Source organism: Pocillopora damicornis, chromosome 10 (genome assembly GCF_964200805.1).
Source record: "Pocillopora damicornis chromosome 10, jaPocDami1.2, whole genome shotgun sequence".
NCBI lineage: Eukaryota > Metazoa > Cnidaria > Anthozoa > Scleractinia > Pocilloporidae > Pocillopora > Pocillopora damicornis.
In genome coordinates, this window is record NC_142679.1 from 8,245,139 (window position 1) to 8,264,702 (window position 19,564).

The 19,564-nt window shown below is 38.3% G+C and overlaps 1 protein-coding gene, 1 non-coding gene and 2 pseudogenes across 2 annotated transcripts; 3 read left to right on the forward strand and 1 right to left on the reverse strand.

Moving 5' to 3' along the window:
- The first annotated feature begins 53 nt into the window (after nucleotides 1-53).
- Nucleotides 54-4,446, forward strand: LOC149038767 (uncharacterized; annotated as a pseudogene).
- Nucleotides 4,447-5,016: 570 nt separating this feature from the next.
- LOC149038768 (uncharacterized) lies at nucleotides 5,017-5,941 on the forward strand. The gene has a single exon (XM_089185688.1). The coding sequence runs from the start codon at nucleotides 5,237-5,239 to the stop codon at nucleotides 5,939-5,941; it is 705 nt and encodes a 234-aa protein (XP_089041814.1). The 5' UTR covers nucleotides 5,017-5,236.
- Nucleotides 5,942-12,249: 6,308 nt separating this feature from the next.
- LOC113669773 (uncharacterized) lies at nucleotides 12,250-16,984 on the forward strand. The gene is made up of 5 exons (XR_016180639.1): nucleotides 12,250-12,792; nucleotides 13,916-14,082; nucleotides 14,411-14,952; nucleotides 15,902-16,210; nucleotides 16,641-16,984. It is a non-coding gene; the product is annotated as an uncharacterized LOC113669773 (transcript).
- A 284-nt stretch (nucleotides 16,985-17,268) lies between these two features.
- LOC149038769 (uncharacterized) lies at nucleotides 17,269-18,719 on the reverse strand (annotated as a pseudogene).
- Nucleotides 18,720-19,564: the final 845 nt, after the last annotated feature.

The window sequence follows — 19,564 nt, forward strand, 5'->3', positions numbered from 1 at the left end:
TTTAACAACTACAAAGTGACCTGTCAAATCCAAATTGGTCAGCTGATCACTTCATGGAGTTTGGTTCAGAGAAAGGCAAATATCTTGCAATCACAAGGAAAAAGAATATTGTCAATTCAACCTATACACTTAATGGCTCGCAGATTATGTCAGTTACAACCGAGAAAGACCATTGTGTGCATGTTTCTACCAAGTTATCTTGGAATAATAACATTGATGTTATCATCAGTAAAGCCAACAAGATGCTGGGCATGATCAAAAGAACTTGTACCAATAAATGTGATCAGAAAACATTGATAATTTTAGACAAATCACTTGTTCAATCATAGCTAGAGTATGCTCCACAGGTCTGGTCACCTTACACTAAAGAAAAGATCATTGCACTTGAAAACGTACAAAGACATGCAACTAAATTTATCCTGAAAACTGACTTAAGTTACCCTGAGAGACTTGTCAAACTGAAACTTTTACCTTTACAATATAGAAGAGAGATATTGGATCTTTGATTTTCTTTAAGTGCCTGAAAGGTTATATTTATTTCAATGTTTTGTCAAATATAAAATTATAACATCAGAAATAGTGAAGCTATACTGGTGAAAGGCCTTTCCAAAACTAATGTTTGTAAGTTTTCGTTCTTCAATCGTATTGTAGACCTGTGGAACTGCCTACCAATAGATTTCAGAACAATTGAACATTTCTCATCATTTAAGAACAGTATTAATAAATTTTATCTTAACAAATTTGACGCAAATAAGGATAGATTTTAATAATTGATTAGTGATACATTGTCATATTTCATAGTATTTGAGCAAACTTGTATAATTTTTTATGTGTGTATATATATATATATATATATACATACATACATATGTTTTTTAATTGACAGTTTATTTTTATAAGGAATTCTGGTATCCTGTATAAACTGGCCTAATTATTCAGATCTTGTGATTTTTTTTTCATTTTTTCTTTTTATTTATTTTAATTGTTAATTTATCTACAATTTGTATATTAAGATCTGTATAATTAAAGTTGAGTAAATAAATTTAAAAAAAAAAGAAAAAATGAAGAGAAATGAGAAAAGGAGAAAAAAAAGAACAAGAGTTCAAAATGTCAAACTGACAGTGCTGTTCACCTTAACCTTTGTCAGTCTTACAGTTCAAGGCAAGTCCAGTGAATACCCTGTCCTTTGAAACCTTTGAAGAGGCAAAGGAGAGAGGTAAAACGACCCCACTAGAGGTTAAGGAGCAATCTCACACAACTTCAGCTGATAACATAGAAGGAAAGTTGGACCAGCTATGATGGCCTGATGGTCCTCCAAACTGGTCAACAAAAGCCAGATTGTACAATATCAAAAGCAAGGGAAGTGATTTGACATCTGGCAAACAAGGGCAATTAGTCAAGGCCTTTTTAAAGTCAAAAAAAGTCCACATTGCCTGATTTGAGCCCCCATCAGAGGTTCATCTTAATTTGGAGGATGGCCCTTACAGGTGAAAAAAGTGGTAAATTTGTAACTAAGCCGACCATATTATATCTCTGAAATATCATTGGCGAAAGAAATTATGTCTTTGGATTGAAAGAAATTTGATTTTGTAATTAAAGAATGATGAGATTTAGGAGTTAAAATTTAGAATTAAGAAGTACAAGCAATATGGCTGATTATCATTTTCTACTGTTTAATTTGACTATGAATTAAAAAAACATTAGAAGAAGTAGGCCTAAAGTGACAAGAACACATACAAAAGTCTAAGTCACATTAATGATGAGTGTAATAATACTTACATGGGTTTTCATCATTTCCCTAGCCTCCTGTAACCTACAGTGCAATAACTACAGCACACAGTACCTTGTCAACATATGTAATGACAGATAATGGGAAACCTGTTGGACAACATCCTCTTGTAACCAGGTTACTAAAGGGAATTTACAAGACAACCACTAACGCCAAAGTATAAACAAGTACGAAATGTTAAGGTGGTCTTGAATTACCTATCAGGGCTTTATCCACTTGAAACAATATCTCTCAAAGAATTGACTTACAAAGTTGTTATGTTGATGTTATAAGTGTCAGGCCAGAGGCCAGACCATTCATTTATTGGACCTAAGGAACATGTACGAATCTTAAGACAAAATAACTTTCCTTATTACAGATAATGTCAAGTAAAGTAAACCAGGTGTGTCTAATCCTCAGTTAGACTTTGAGGCTTTTGAAAAACCAAGCATTTGTGTATTTGTAACACTGAAAGAATATATTTCACGGACTCGTACTCTTATGACTGACTCTCAGTCAAAATTATTACTTAGTTATATCAAACCCTACCACCAAGTTAGTATAGGTATGATGCTATATGTTGGGTTCACCAAGATCTGTTTTTTAGCGGACCTTGATAAATCCATCTATGCGCTGCATAGCACTTGAGCAGCTTCAGTTTCTGCGGCCAGTAAGGCATCTGCTAGCTTACATGATATTTTACAGACCACAGGATGGTCATCTGCATATTGTTTTGCAAAATAGTACAATAAGCCCATAACTTCAACCGCTACATATGCAATGTGGGGTGCCTCAAGGTTCTATTCTTGGTCCCTTATTTTTTATCCTGTATGTTAATGATTTGAACAATGCTTCCCTGCTTGATGCAATCTTGTTTGCTGATGATACAAACTTATTTATCTCCCATAATGATCCTGTTTACCTAATTAACACATTAAATAGAGAATTAAACAAATTGTCAACCTGGTTTGCAGCAAACCGGCTCTCCTTGAATTTAGCCAAGACTAATTTTATGGTATTCAAGCCTTGGCAAAAGAAGCAATCCTTTGAATTTCAAGTTTTCATAAATGAGCCGCCTATTCTTCGTGTTTCTGAAACCATGTTTTTGGGTGTTTTATTAGATGACAATTTGACCTGGAAATCGCATATATCCTTAACAGCAAAAAAATTATCCAAATCTATAGGTATTATTCATAAATCTAGGTTTTTTCTCTCTACTCACTCCCTTCGTACTTTATACAATTCTATGATCCTTCCATATTTGTATTATTGCAATTTAGCTTGGGCTGGTACCTATAAGTCAAACCTTCAAAGAATTGTAACCTTACAGAAACGTGTGTTAAGAATAGTAAGCAATTCTACATACATTGCCCATACTAGCCCTATTTTTAAGGAACTTAAACTCTTAAAATTTCATGATATCCATTCGTTTCAATTAGGTACTTTTATGTTTTCATTCAAGAACTCTACACTCCCTTCCAAATTCAATAACTTTTTTTTAACTGAATAGTCAAATCCACAATTATAATACTAGGAATGCTCAGTCCTTCCGTTTGCCACTGTGCAGAACGAACATCAGGAAGTTTTCAATTTACTTTCAAGGTCCAAACTTTTATAATTCGCTAAATTCTGACATAACTAGTTCTCCCTCCTCTGCTTCTTTTAAAGGAAAGCTTAAGGAATTTCTTCTCTCTAGGTATTAACTTCTGTAAGGCAGTAATTCTTAACTAACTTACTTAATATGTGTGTGCGTGTGTGTGTGTGTACGTGTGCGCGGTCAAAGTTAATTACCATAAGTCCATATTGTAATTCTAATATAAGATTAGTTATTTTAAGTGAGAAAGCCTGACTTGTTATAAGCCTCGTGGTTTCTTTCAGGTTTTCTCGCCATTTATTTTCTGTCATCAATTTTCTACATTTTTTTTCCATCTGTAAATGTCGTATATGGCAAAATAAATATTGTATTGTATTGTAATGTCAGTGTAATCTGAATTTTCACACAAATAGAAATTTCTGGTTGGGGTTCATACGCATGTCTCTTTGAAATTTAATGGGATCTCTCGGCATGGTAACGAGGTAGAATTTAAAGATTAAACGAGACTTACCTGGAAGTTGAAGTTTGATTGTAATTCTACCGAGTTACAGAATGCTGGGAGATTACATGCCAAATTCCCAAACCCACCCCAATTTTGTTGCTATTGGGTGACATGCCCATTAAGCATTGACTTTGAAAACTGATTGGCGCATGTACTTCCTATCTCATGTAATTACAATCAAACTCCAACTTCCAGGTAAGTTTCGTTTAATCTTTAAATTGAACCTCATGTCACTAGAGAAGAGAAGGCTACTGGCTAATGTGACTTTTTTTTTTATCTAAGGCCCTATATGGCTATATTAACATCAATGTTCATTCTTACCTAGATTTTTATTCAGAGGTTGACCAATTTTCATTAAGACATAGGACAAGTTAACCTTAAAAAAGAAGCATGCTGAGAAAAATGTCTTAAAATATAGTTTTTTTCATAGAATATGTGATAGTTGAAATCTCTTACCAAGAGAAACTCCAAGAATATATTAAAGACTAGAGCTAAGAAATTTCTGTTAGAGTCACGAGTACTTAATTTGATCTGATTGTTTCTGTCTGTCCTGTTTTCTGGATGTTACATATGTTTTTGTCAGACAGAGATACCACAAAAATCACTTTGTGGTAATCTCTTTTATTGGATAATGAATAGACATTTTTAAATCATAGTGCTATTATTATTAGATTCAATTTAAATTCTGACGCAGAGTTTTTGAGAAGTAATTCAACTATTCATCTAATTATTCACGGTTTTATCTTTTTTCTAGTTTACATATATATATATATATATATATAGGAAGTCTGCAAGTCGATTTTCGCGTGGAACATTGCTCAATACGTTGAAGCAGAGCAGAATAAATATTATGAGAGGAAAAAAGGACGCAACTACATTTCTCCATTTGTAGTTGCGTCCTTTTTTTCCTCTCATTATATATATATACATATATATATATAATCAGCACTGCACTGATGAGGCCCAGAAGGCCGAAACAGTACTGTCTGCAGTTAGTCATATATATATATATATATATATATACATACATACATACATACATACATATTTATAATATAGTGATCTGTCTTTGAGTGATTTGTTTACTTCATAGCGTGGTTTTAGCGCAGCACATTGTTGTTATCATGTGGGACCACCTGAATCCAATTCGTTGGTGTGATGTTCTTTCGTTGTTTTCTTTTCCTAGATTTATTTGGATGAGCAACACGAAATTAAGTCGACTGAGTGTGAATGCCCAAGAGGAGCATTTAAGTGTAGCCATGCAACTGCACTCTTTATACACGGCATCCATAATCTAAGCAGAACCGACGTTGAGTGTCAGTGGAGGAAAAGGAAGTCAAACACATCGCTCTCAGCTCAAGCTGTGGCAGAAATGTTCCCTCCACCTCAGAAGTACACTGCCTTGGGAAGAAAGCCAGTACAGGTTGACAGAGCACAGCTGTATGAAGACCTTAAACAATATGGAAGGTTTCCAGGCCTTTGCTGGCTGCTCAGCCCAGAGCCACCTCCTTTTAACGAACTACCAATTCCAACAATAGAGGATATAATATTTTCAGAACAGTTTCTTCAAACCAGAGGGCTTCAACAACAACTGGAGTGTTTAGTTCGACGATCCAGAATACTTGAAGAAGATATATTGAAAATCAGTAGGATCACTGTTGGTCAGCATGACAATCCTGCCTGGCATTTGGCAAGGAGGGGCCGTCTTACTGCCAGCAACTTTGGTAGTGTTCTGAAAGCCAAACGAGTTACTCCCTCGCTTCCGAAACACCTTCTTGCAGAATACAACCTCTCAAGAGTGAAAGCAGTACAATGGGGAGTTAACCATGAAGAGGAAGCTATCAAGGCCTTCACCTTGAAGACAGGGAAAACAGTTAAAGAAACTGGAATCTGGTTTCATTCCTCTAGTATTCTTGGTGCTTCCCCTGATGGGATTGTTGACCATGAAACTGCTCTTGAGGCCAAGTGCCCATACTCTGAAAGAAACCTAACTGTGGGATTAGCCCTTAATCCTCTTACCTACCAACCGCGCTCGACTTATAAATATCCTATTGTGATTATGCAACAGTTCAGTTGACCTCAGGCCCTGCTTGTGTGAGCTCCTCTGCTCATTAAATATATAGCTTTAAACATATACTTGGACTCCCCTCTTTCTTTCGCCTCCGATAATCGCACATGGTGTCAGGAGTGGGATCCTACAGCAGGAACAAGAAGTAGCAGAAAAGAAAGTTGTTTCCGACCTCATTTCACATCGCGTGAATGAATTCAAACGCTCAAGATCCAAACGAAGAAATATTCGAGGAATCAAGCACGCCAGTCACGTCACCACCCACAGACCCAGTGAAACCGAGTTCTTCAACGGCTTCACTACAGACGGATAACCCACAAAGTGGAAGCGTAAAAATGGCCGCAGCAAATTTCAATATTCCTCCTCCGGCTAAGTTTGATCCCAAAACAGACGATTGGGACCACTGGATAAAGCGCTACGAGTTATTTGAAGCAGCTACGGAACGTGATGAGCTGTCAGATAAAGTGCGCATCAATACGCTTATTTACGTAATGGGAAATAATGCCGCCGACATCTATGATAGTTTCAAACTGTCAGGTGAAGATATCCAGTACGCGAATGTCAAACAAAAATTCAAAGATCATTTTAAAGGAAAAGTTGCTTTAGTCTTCGAGAGAACACAGTTCGTAAGACGCTTTCAGCAAGACAAAGAATCTGTCCTCACCTTAATTGAAGATCTTCAGAGAAGAGCCGACCTCTGCTCTTTTGGGGACCTTCGTGACCAAATGGTGCACACTCAAATAATTGCTGGTTTGCGTGATTCTCATCTCAGGTGTCGATTGATGGCAAATGACAACTTAACTCTGGATCAGGTAATTAAAGAAGTTAAATCCGCCGAAATCACGAAACATCATGATCAAATTCTTCAAAACCCCTCAAGTGCCGCTGACATATCGGCAATACATGACAGGAAAGTTCCAGAAAACAAACGTCGAAGTCCAAAACCCAAGCATTATGGAGTTTCTTCGAAAGCAAAGAAAACATCGTGTTACAGATGTGGAGCTCAGCCAGGTCACCCTCCTCAGCGTTGCCCAGCCAAAGATGCTACCTGCAATGCATGCAACAAAAAGGGTCATTATTCCAAGGTCTGCAAATCCTCAAAACAAGTCCATAGAGTTAATGATGATTCGGAAGAAGATGATATCTCTGTAATGACCGTCAACGAAGTCGTCAACACAATCGAAACATCGGAGAAATGGCGTACAAATCTATCGATAGGAAACTCCGAAGTAAATTTCAAGATTGATACCGGCGCAGATGTCACAGTTATTCCTGAAGAAGTCTTTCGCCAATGCAACTTAGGAAAACTACATTACACCTCCAAAAGACTCTTTGGAGCGGATCACAAGGGTCTCTGTGTAATAGGGACAATTCGTGACACTTTATCCCTGGGAGAAAAGTGCGTGACCGAAGATATTTACGTTGTTAAAGGCCTAAAAGAGCCTCTTCTGGGGCAGCCAGGGATTCAAAAGCTAAATCTATTGGCTCGAATCAATGAAATCCAAAGTCAAAGCTACGAAGAAAGTATTAAAGCGAAATATCCTCAACTGTTCCATGGACTGGGAGAACTTGAGGGAGAATATGAAATCAAGTTGAAGTCAGACGCTCAACCGTTTGCCATCATGACCCCACGACGTGTTCCATTACCAATGAAAAGCAAAGTAAAAGAAGAGCTTGCCCGAATGGAGAAGTTGGGAGTAATCAGAGAGGTTGACAAGCCTACAAATTGGTGCGCTGGAATGGTGACAGTACCTAAACCAAACGGGAAAATCCGAATATGTGTGGATCTGACAAAGCTCAATGAAAACGTTTGCCGTGAAACGTATCCACTTCCAAAGATTGAAGCCTTGCTAGGTGAAATTGGAGAGTCCACAGTGTTCACAAAAATTGACGCAAATTCCGGTTTTTGGCAGGAGAAGCTAGCAGAAAACTCTCAACTCCTGACCACATTTCTGACTCCCTTTGGCAGATATTGTTTTCAGCGACTCCCCTTCGGTTTGAAATCAGCACCAGAACGATTCCAAAAGAGAATGCTAAACGAGCTGGAAGGTTTAGAAGGAGTCATATGCATTATGGATGACATCCTCGTGCATGGAAAGACGCAAAAACAACATGATGAACGACTTGACGCAGTTTTAACAAGATTGATCAGAGCAAGAATCACCTTGAACCCAGAGAAGTGCGAATTTTCAAGGAAACAATTGAAGTTCGCGGGCCATAGCCTCAGCGCTCAAGGAATAGGCCCCGATCCAGACAAGACTGCAGCTATTGAAAAGATGGAGAAACCGCAAAATGTTGCAGAACTACGGAGATTCCTGGGAATGATCAACCACCAACAAAAGTTCATCGAAAATCTGTCGGAGAAGACTATGCCTCTTCGCGATCTTCTTTCAAGCAAGAACGAATGGCACTGGAGTCAAGCTCAAGAAGAATCTTTCACTCGCTTGAAGAAAGAAATGACTCAAGCGCCAGTTCTCGCTCATTACTGCTCCAATAAAGAAACTATTATATCTGCAGACGCGTCGTCGTATGGATTAGGAGCAGTCCTCTTACAAGTCCAAGATGACTCAAAGAAGCCAATCGCCTACGCTTCGCGCTCTATGACGTCTACTGAACAAAGATACGCTCAGATAGAGAAAGAAGCACTCGCAACTACTTGGGCTTGTGAAAAGTTTGCCGACTTTGTCCTCGGTAAAGAGTTCCTTATCGAAACGGATCACAAACCGTTGGTGCCGTTACTAGGATCAAAATGTCTCCAGGACATGCCACCACGTATTCAAAGGTTCCGGATGCGACTTATGCGCTACTCGTACCAAATAGTCCATGTACCCGGAAAAGACCTCACCACAGCTGATACCTTATCAAGAGCACCACTTCACCGAAGTCTCACGAAAGACGAGAAGAAACTTAACGAAGATTTAAACCTCTATGTCTCACACATAGTAGAATGCCTGCCAACTACAGAGCGCCGCTTGCAAGAAATACGCCTTCATCAGGACGAAGACGAAGTCTGTTCAAAGCTTAAGCTGTTATGCAGTGAAGGCTGGCCAGAGAAACATCACTTGAATTGTTCACTCCAACCGTACTGGCAGTACAGGGCAGAAATCACAGTTCAGCAGGGAATCCTAATGAAAGACGACAGAGTCATAATTCCCTCAGTGTTAAGACTCGATGTATTAGACAAGATACACACAGGTCATCAAGGCATCCAGAAATGCCGTGAAAGAGCGAAAAGTGGTGTCTGGTGGCCGAATCTCAGCAAGCAGATAGAAGATCTTGTCAGGGAATGCCCTACTTGTATCAAGACGAAAACTAATCGTGCAGAGCCCATGATTCCTACACAGTTACCTGAGCGTCCATTCCAAAAAGTAGGAACCGATCTATTCGAATGGAAAGGACAGGAATTTGTCCTCGTGGTAGATTACTTCTCGCGGTATTGCGAGATTGGCGTACTTCGAAAAGCCACCTCTCAAGAAGTAATCAATCACCTAAAAGCGATTTTCGCGCGCCATGGAATTCCAGAAACCGTGATCTCCAATAACGGACCGCAGTATTCCTCAGCGGAATTCGCCAAATTTGCAGAAAAATGGGGATTCACACACATTACAAGCAGTCCAAAATACCCACAAAGCAACGGAGAAGCTGAACGCATGGTGCAAACAACTAAAAACCTCCTTACAAAATCTGACGATCCGTATGAAGCACTACTCGCTTACAGAGCTACTCCACTGGAAAACGGATTCAGCCCAGCCGAACTATGCATGGGACGGCGACTACGCACCACCCTTCCAACTACTCCGTCTAAACTAACACCGCAATGGCCAGAGTTAACGACATTGCGTGAAAAGGAAGCCAAGATTAAGACCGAGCAAATGAAAGAGTACAACCGACGACATGCAGTTAAAGAGCTCAGTAATCTGTCGCCAGGCGATCGTGTTTACATCCCTGATCGCAAAGAGAACGCGGTAGTAGTATCCAAAACACCACAGCCACGTTCCTACTACCTCGACACTGACAGCAACGCAACTGTTAGAAGAAACAGACGTCAACTCAATCCAAATCCTAAAGAAGCAAAGTACACAACGGAAAGCCCTCCACCTGATCCTCCCGAAACTTCCAAGGATCAGCCACCTATTCCGCCAGAGAAGAACGAAGCTTTTATGTCTGCCCAAAAGTCTTCCATTCCAGTTCCCGTTCCTGGAACCGCTACTCGTTCCGGAAGAAAGGTCAACCCGCCCAAGAGATTAGGTTTTGATTAGGACTGAATGAACATTTGCTATTAGTTTCATGATCAAATTACTTAATAGACTCGCTTTCCATTATTAGAAGACTTTGCACAGAGACATTCTTACAGTATCGAAATGTCTAGAAAGGGGGATGTGGGATTAGCCCTTAATCCTCTTACCTACCAACCGCGCTCGACTTATAAATATCCTATTGTGATTATGCAACAGTTCAGTTGACCTCAGGCCCTGCTTGTGTGAGCTCCTCTGCTCATTAAATATATAGCTTTAAACATATACTTGGACTCCCCTCTTTCTTTCGCCTCCGATAATCGCACACTAACCATAGATGAGGCTGTACAATCTTCAGCAACATTTTGCCTCGATAAATCTGACAGTAGAGAGTATGTATTGAAGAAGGAGCATGTTTACTGGCACCAGGTCCAGAGAGAAATGTATTTTCTCAGCGAAAATTTTGTTATTTTGTTCTGTGGACCACAAAGGATGTACCTAGCTGTTTTAAAAATAGAAAGGAATGAATCTTGGGCAGCAAACATCCCACTTTTAACACAATTTTATTTAAACTATATTTTCCCCAAAATAGTTGCAGGAGAATGGTAGAGTAATATTAATAATTGATTTTAATTAAATTGTTAAGGTTGGGACATATTTAATAGTGATTTGTCTGGTGTTAAAGGCTTTTCATGCCACTGGGGGTTTCATTAACATTTTCAACAGGAGGGCAACTGGTTTTCACAGGACTACAAAGCTTTTTGACCTGAACTTCTTTATAAGATAAACTTTCCTCAAGATTGTCAAACCAGGCCGTCAAATTCTCCTTGCAGCCAGTCTATTTGCCTTGCCCTCGACCCCCTATGAAACCCCTGCCTGCCCTGCTCCTCCCCTTATTTTTCTCAAGAACTTTCTTTGGGTTTGGCTGTGATTCCCAATAATATATAATATATTATTTTTGATAAATTGTTGATTCTATGAAATAGTATAATTATCGATCATTGGATGAAAGGGAATGACTAAATTATTAAATGCCAAAAACTTGACGAAACTTGGGAAAGTTATAGAGTACAAAGGAACTTAGTTACCAAACTTAAGCGAATATCTATTAAACGGTTCTTTTTGGACTCTTGGGCTAACACAACAACTCCTGGAGATTTTTGGAAGCGGGTAAAGCCTCTTCTACCGTCTTCTGGACAAGATAACAGCGATGGCACATGAATAATGGATAGGGGTGCAGTTGTAAGTGATCCATCCAATCTTTTCAATGAACACTTCTCTTCACCTGTTCTTGATCGAGCTGTTTTGACTAAGTCTGTTGAAGATTTCGAACATCATCCAGGTGTGACTTCAATCTCGTCGCGCAATTTCAATCTTGGTTTTTCATTTCAATCTGTCAGTAAGGAATACATTGGTAAATTGCTCACTGGCCTTAAAACGAACAAGTCTTGTGGACCTGACAATATCACTCCCATGATTCTTAAGCTATCTGCATCAACAATCAAAGGGCCTCTGACTAAGCTCCTTAATTACAGCCTTACTAACTCAACGTGGCCACAGGAATGGAAATTAAGTAATGTTACTCCAGTCTATAAAAAGGATGATAGCTCTCTTGTGGAAAACTACAGACCAATCAGTATCTTTTCGTCCATTCCCAAGATTCTTGAGAAAGTTATGTATGATCAGCTCTATGATACTTTCAAGACCCACTTCTCTCTCAATATGTCTGGATTCTTAAGTGGGCACTCATGTTGCACTGCTCTTCTAAAAATGGTTGACTAGCCCTGGATTCTAAGAAAGTCACTGGAACTATTGCCATTGACCTTTCCAAAGCATTTGACTCTGTGTGTCACAACCTACTCCTAGCCAAGTTGCGTGCTTATGGTTTGAATGATGATGCCCTCAGATTTATACAGTCATACTTGACCAAGCGACAGCAAAGAGTTAAATATAATTGCAAACTCTCTGATTGGCTTCCCGTTCAATGTGGTGTGCCTCAAGGTAGTCTTCTCGGTCCCTTATTTTATAATATATATATGAATGACATAAACTTTGCTGGCCAGATCGCTTCCTTGTGTCTATATGCCGATGATACGACAACTTATCGATATCACTTTCTTGCAAATCTCCCTGAACCATGATATTGACATCCTCCTGTCTTGGCTTTCTCGTAATTATCTTATGGTCAACAACATAAAGTCCCAAGCTATGATGATTGGAGATATTGCTTACGACCCTCAATTTATCATTGGTGACTCTAGAGTCAAGTTATCTAACTCACTCAAAATCCTTGGGGTCATAATTGACGACAAGTTAACATTTACTGATCACATACAGAGTGTCATAAAAGAAGTCTATGCCAAGATTGGTGCCCTTAGGAGACTCAAAAAACTTATGCCTGTAGATGTCTGCCTATCGCTCTATAAGGCTTACATACTTCCTCACCTGGAATACTGTAGTCCGCTATTGCTTGGAATAAATAAAACACTGAGCTCTAAACTGGAATCAGTCAATAAGTACACACTTAAAACTTTGCTTAATCTCGGCAATGGTGTTGACTACAATACAATTTTAGCTAAAAGCAACATGACAACTCAAGAACATAGGCGATTTTATAGTTCCTCGGTACTACTTTTTAAATGTATGAAATGGAACGGTCCCGAATATATTAAAAACTTTTTTCAATTGCGGGAATCTAGATATAATTTAAGGAATAAAGGTGTAAATCTAGTGCAACCAGGGTATAATAATAGATTCTATCATAATTCCTTTACATATAACGTTGATCACCTTTGGAACAGTTTACCTACAGAACTTAAAACAGCATCTAAGCTTAGCGATTTCTGTTGCAAACTTAAGACTTTCGATTTCAGCACACTAGGACCTATCTGTAAATGTAATACATGTATTTGACTTTCATTGTACATACACATACATTGTCATTTTTATTCATATTAATCTACTACAATATCTTTCACCGAAAATAATGTTTAGACTCCTTTAACTATCAATATTAATTACCTACAAATTCACAATTATTATTCATACTCTAAACTTATACATTTTTACCTATAAAGTTTTTATTTTTTTTATTTTTTATCTGATTCAGTTGACATTGTCGCTTGTGTTTGGGCTTTTGCCTTCAGCTCAAGTCTTCTCCTTTTTGTCTGTGTTAATTGAGTTAGTTACATGCTGGAATTTATTTTGACTTATAAGTACTTCTTATAATGTACCTTTAATTATAGTTAGTTTATAGTCTACCGTTTTATACATGAGCCTCTGGCTCGGGCAATTGGGCAACCATGCCTCACGTTAGACAATAAACTTTGATTGATTGATTGATTGATTGATTAAAATGCCAACTGAATACCATCAAATTGTTTTTGTTTTGGGCAGACTCCAGTATTATTTCAAGTGGAGGTCAGTTTGCCCTGTAAAATTGACAAAATTCAACTTTAATGTTAAGATTGTGAAAAGTGCAGGACTGTAGGCTAAAGTTTTTCTTTTGTCACATAAATTACTACTAAAAGTAATCCTGTGTGGATATATTTGCTGAAGAGATGTTAGGAAAGGCTAGCCTTAACTCCTTGCAATATATTTAAGCTACAATAATATGATAATTTTTTCTTGATTTGGATGTTTTTTTTTATTTTTTTTGATTTATTTTGTAAAGTCAAGAAAACAGGGAAAGGGTTGGGGTTTGTATGTATGTCGCAGGATTGATTCTAACGTATGTTCTTTTGTATAGGTCAGAGCCCACATCAGTTCCTTTCCTCGACAAACATCCCATTATTCCCGCAAAGACAACCCTGACAGAGAGTATCTGGAACCAGGATGGTCAGTACAGAGAATGTACTACGATTACCTAGAGATGAACAAGCCAGCTGTTCTCGAAAGGGAACACGAAATTATAAGGTAACTGTAGTAGCTCAAAACAAACCAACAGTTAAATGAGTTTTAAGGTCTTAGGTAATAAAAAATAAATAATACCCTTTCAACGTAAAAAACGCCAGAAAAACGAGGAAATACACCGAGGAAAAAAAAAGGAAATTGTAAAATACAAAAAGTTCACAAGAACTGCCAATGGCAAATTTGAAAACTTAAGCGTAAACTTTTTATAATAAAGGACAATGTCGACAGGTATTAAAGACATCAGTTCGCGGTAGTTTGTACATCTCTACTAAACGCACTAAACGCATTACTTTTGGCGCTGTGATAATAGAGAATCATTTTATTTCCTTAGATGTCAGCAGGAAAACACAACACCAATTCCACCGGAACTGAAAGCCCACATCCTACTACACACATACAGGGACATCTTCAATGGAGAATTCAACCTGGGCTTCGCACTACCTTGCAACGACACTTGCGCCACCTGCGATAAACTGGCCCTTAAAGTGCGATCATCCAAGGGCGCGGAAAAAGAAAAACTTGAAAAAGAACTCGAGGAACATCACAAACTTGCTGAATCTGCATTTAAAGGCACGCGCAGTGAGGAGCTGGGTTGGAAAGCCCCGTCCAGTTGGCTCTTCAGGAGTAAAACACCGCAGTAAAGATGTCGTAGACATGATAACTTAAGATTTTCCACAAAATCCGGAGACCCCAAACTTACAGCATAACGATGTTTTATAAGAGGCAGCTGTGGACCTACAACTTTGGTATCCACTATTGCGTGTCCAACCAGGGCTATATGTTTATGTGGGATGAGACAACAGCCAAACTTGGGTCAGTGGAGGTGGCAAACTGCCTGCATAATGTCCTCACTGAGTTTAACACTGGAGCGAGGTAAGTTTTAGTTTTTTTTTATTTCGGAACATCGGTCGGTTGCATCTTAGTGCAAACCTCCAACCCTGCATGTTTGATTTTCAAATTTAAAAGTTTCAAGCGACGTTTCTCACGAGTGATCACAACAGCATTTTAGTATATATCTCTAAAGCGCTTTGAAGGAATTTGATAAAACTTTACTTAGAAAAGAAACCTATGTTTGTTAAAAAGCGGAGCAACACCATAAGGGTTCAATCTGCAACAGTCAAAAATACTGTTTAGAGTTTTGGCGAATTTTATTATCGCCAGAACAGTTCTGTGATCGCCCATGCAATAAATAAAGTGATTACCATATTTATGCGATTAAAAACCGTCCTCGAATAAACACCGCAGTTTAGAGCAGAAATGATTATCATAATAAACGCCGCCCTCGAATAAACACCGCATCATCAAAAAGCAAATGCAGCAACATATAATTGAGTTTGTGCAAGCCTACAAAATTTGTTTCTTCATTGTAACCATGTTTTAAGATCAGTACATTTGAAAATCGAAACACGAGAACAATAAATGAAACATGGTTTTTTTTTAAAATCAAATATTCAGTTAACATACTATTCTTTGCAAAAAACAAATTGGATTTTAAATAAACTGCGCCCTCGAATAAAGGCAGCACTCGAAGGAAGAATAATTTAATAAACGCCGTGGTGTGTAATGGAATAAATACAGTGATAAAGTGGATCTGTAATCTGCATCAAATACACACTCAACTAATAACTTACGAAATCATCTGCTGTTAGGGAATTCCAAATTTCTAAGCGGCAAGCCAAGTATTATAAGTGTAGTTTTCCCGTTATATCGAGGTTTCCGACAAGGTGAACCCTCAATTTCGCGAACAAATTCACCTAGTCCCCAGTCATTGTTAGATACAGGTCTCACTATAACACCATATTATTTTATTCTGTCTTTATAGGTCGCTCCTAAGCTACTCTGATGGCTGTTCGGGTCAAAACAGAAACATGACGATAGTTGCCCTCTACACCGAGCTACACCACATGGGCGTTTACCAGGTACTTAACCACAAGTACCTCGTGAGGGGCCACACGTTCCTTCAAAATGACACAGACTTTAGCCAGATAGAGAAGAGAAAGAAAAGTGCAGTGGTGTACTTACCAGAGGACTGGTATAAAGTCGTCAGAGAGGCGAATACAGTGAAACCGTTCGTGGTACGCGAAATGAGGCAGCCTGACTTCAAAGACTGGAGGTCCTTCTTGGAATCCAGGTACATAGACAATTAATGAGGTCACCAGTATGAGGTTACCAGATATGCACCCCCGTTTTATTGCGTCAATATGTATGTACAAGTTATAGAGCGTTTTAGAGTGGCCTACCGTAAAAAATCCTGGTAATAGCTTGTTTTTGCACCTAAGCCTTATAAAGATAAGGGGGGAGGGGGGGTGAAAGTTCAAGGGTGCGATATTCGCGGTGTGCTACAAGAAAATCATTACTTAATTCTCCGGATATTTCCACTAAAATTTTTTGAATATATCATCTATTTCCTGGATCTAAAGTAAGCTAAATAAAAATAAGGCCCACAATGCTTGTTTTTAAAACCACGAAGCCGCAATGAACTTTGGAAACCTTGTAGAATAGGACTCATATGGATCTTTTTATATTTCATATCACTTAACCATTATTAATATTCTTGCTAGGTACCAACTGATAGCGAAGGACCGGGATGGGAAGCGCGTCCGAATCCTCGATGCGCATTGGTTAAACTTTGGTTGGGGAGAGGAGAAAGATCCTATCACTGGGCAAACCCAAATGGTCCACCATCCAGACGAAGTTTGGGTAAGGTATGGGTTTTCCACAGATGAACCCTGGAAAAAGGTAAACATCCGGCGCCAGACACCAAACTATCCTGCTCATTTGAAGGTGGTCCCAGCCAAACTGGAAGACCTGCAACAAATAGCTGCCTTCGTCCCTGAGCCCCAGCGCCAGTTTTACTTAACCATGGAGGCTGCCGAACCAGAACCAAAGGATAAATGAACATCTTATTTTAACATAATACCGGCTAAAATTTGTGAAATTTTAAGAATATTTTAAGCATAAACGCGAGGCTGAGATTTTAAAGAGAATATAATATTGTGCTGAAAATTTGTAAATACAATGTAACTTTCTTTCTCTAAACGGGAAAACTAGCCAATAACACGATTAAAACCTATACTAGCCAAATTTTTAATGCTTTTACCGTTCGACATAGCACATATGTAAGATCAGGAGTTCATAATACTAGGATATATAGTAAGAGATATTATGAAGATATATGTAAGAGGTAATATGCCTCCGCAAAACGGTATCTCACTAGTAAAGTATAGTTTGCAGTTTAAAGCGACACTGTCACGGTGGCAGAACTTGAAAAAATCAGGCTGACTGACTTTTCTTGAGTTCCTGGTTTTATCACAATGATAAAACTTTTTTTCAGCTTCATTGTACTGGCATTGTTACTTTTATCAAAACTGGACCGGTATTTGTAGGTTTCTGTTGCTGTAAAATGTGTTTTTGCACTCTTGCATTTTTGAAGCGATGCTCGTGACAGTGTCCCTTTAAAGCAGAACATAAAATTATAAAATTGACAATTTGCAAAAAATATTGTCATTCTCTTTTGTTTTGGCTTCATTCAATGAAAGCCGCTACGAAATTCAAGGTTTTTTTTGCATACGTTATTTCTCGAAAACGAAGCGCAAACCAGTGAAAAAAAAACCAAAACAGTGTATATCCAGTAAAACTAAGTCCACATGCCAAAATTCAACTACTTCTGAACACTTTCATAAAATGGCCGAAAAATCAAGGGGTCGTTCTTGCTCTGAGCCTTTCAATTCCTCAAACCCATATATGTTTTCTTAAACAGTTTTATTATCCAGCCCACCTAGTAGTGTTCAAAACAATATTATTATTCAAAAACCATATCTTCACAACCTTCTTTGATTAAAAGAAACTGCACATTGACAGGTGCAGCACACAATTGCAAAAGAATGTCAGCATAACAGTGCAAATGAGATGGAATAAAATTCTAGAGTCTTTCAGTCTACCATTGGCTCTCTCTGCATGGATTCAGCATTTGGCTACAGCCTTGGTTGCTCTTGCCTCACTTTCTGTGAATGTTCCACTGTTCAGGAAAGGTGGAATATTAACAGAGACACCATTGGGTAGAATATCCTGGATAAGAAACCCCTTGTCAGCCAGGATCATGTCACCAGCACTGAAATGATTTACCAGACCAGACTGCTGAACAACAGCCTTGTCTGAAATGGATCCTGAATATAAATAACTGACATAAGCGATGACAGCATTTGGTGCAACACCAATAATCACCTGAAAGAGTTCATTCCTCTGTAGGATGAGTATGTGGCATTTTGTTGGTTCATCAATCCAGGAGCAGCCACTTCTATGTCAGTACAGTCTATAATAATCCTGCATGAGCCAAATTGACTAAATGAGGATGGTGCAGAAAGTTTGTTTTTTCTTCTAGAGGGAATGGTTGTCATTAAGTCATCAAACAAAATGCAATGCAAAACATGAATAAAAGTTGTAACAATGTTTGAAATAGTAGACACACTACAATGAAACAATTGAGCTAGGTGAAGGTTTGTATAGTTCTAAGTTTCATTAAATTGATAAAAATCTGATCTTAAAAATTAATCGACTCCACTTTCCAGCCAGAAAAATAATCTAAGTGCATGTTTTACAACAATGCTAAATACTTCTTTTGTTGGAAGGCCTGCCTCCATTCTAACAACATCATCACTGAGTTCTGCTACGCTGTAGCGTTTTGTTTTGTACTCTTCTTTTACCGGACTCGTGTTTTTTCAACCTCCTAAAACTTGTTAAAAAGGAACCTTAAAACCGCAACTGAATTGGTCATGGAATACATAAAAAACCCAGAAGATTTATAATAACATGAATCGCGTAAAGGACAGTAGAAACTTTTGTAAATAAAATGCGAGTAAAAATTATATTTGTGTCATGTCTTGTTAGTTGTAGATTTATTCGATGATGGCAAAAAGAACGTATGATGATGTGGAGGAAGAGGATAGTATCTCGGATGACCTATTAAATCAACATTATGATGAACTTGAAAACAACAGTATGGTGGGGAAATATCTGACGATCAACCCAATAAATTGTATGATCAATTAGACCAACAGCAATTGGATGCCCTCAATATAGACTTGGGTGTGGAACAATCTGGTGGTGCTCTCTTTAACTTTGAATTTCAAAATGCTGGATTCCGAAAAAATTGGAAAAAGACAGCGGATAAACAAAGATATGAGGCCACCCTAAAGCAGACACGAACTCCATCCCATGGCGATAATATCGGAAAAGAAATTACAAATGCATTAGCAAGGTAAGATTTTCAAAAATGTGTTGAAAAAAAGTTTCAGGGGATAGACTCTTATCGAAATTTATTTTGCAGGGCTCGAACTTGGCGGTGGTCTACTAGCCAAATACCAGTAGATTTTGAGTTTTGGCTAGTGGATTTTCTCATCTGCTAGCCATCTTGGCTAGTTAATTTTCGCCTCTATAAATAACTTAAGTCTTCAAACATTTTCAAAATTCTTTCATTTCAACAACT

Excerpts from the sequence above, each read along its gene's own strand:
- LOC149038768 (XM_089185688.1), top strand. The coding sequence starts at position 5,237 with ATGTTCCCTCCACCTCAGAAGTACACTGCCTTGGGAAGAAAGCCAGTA.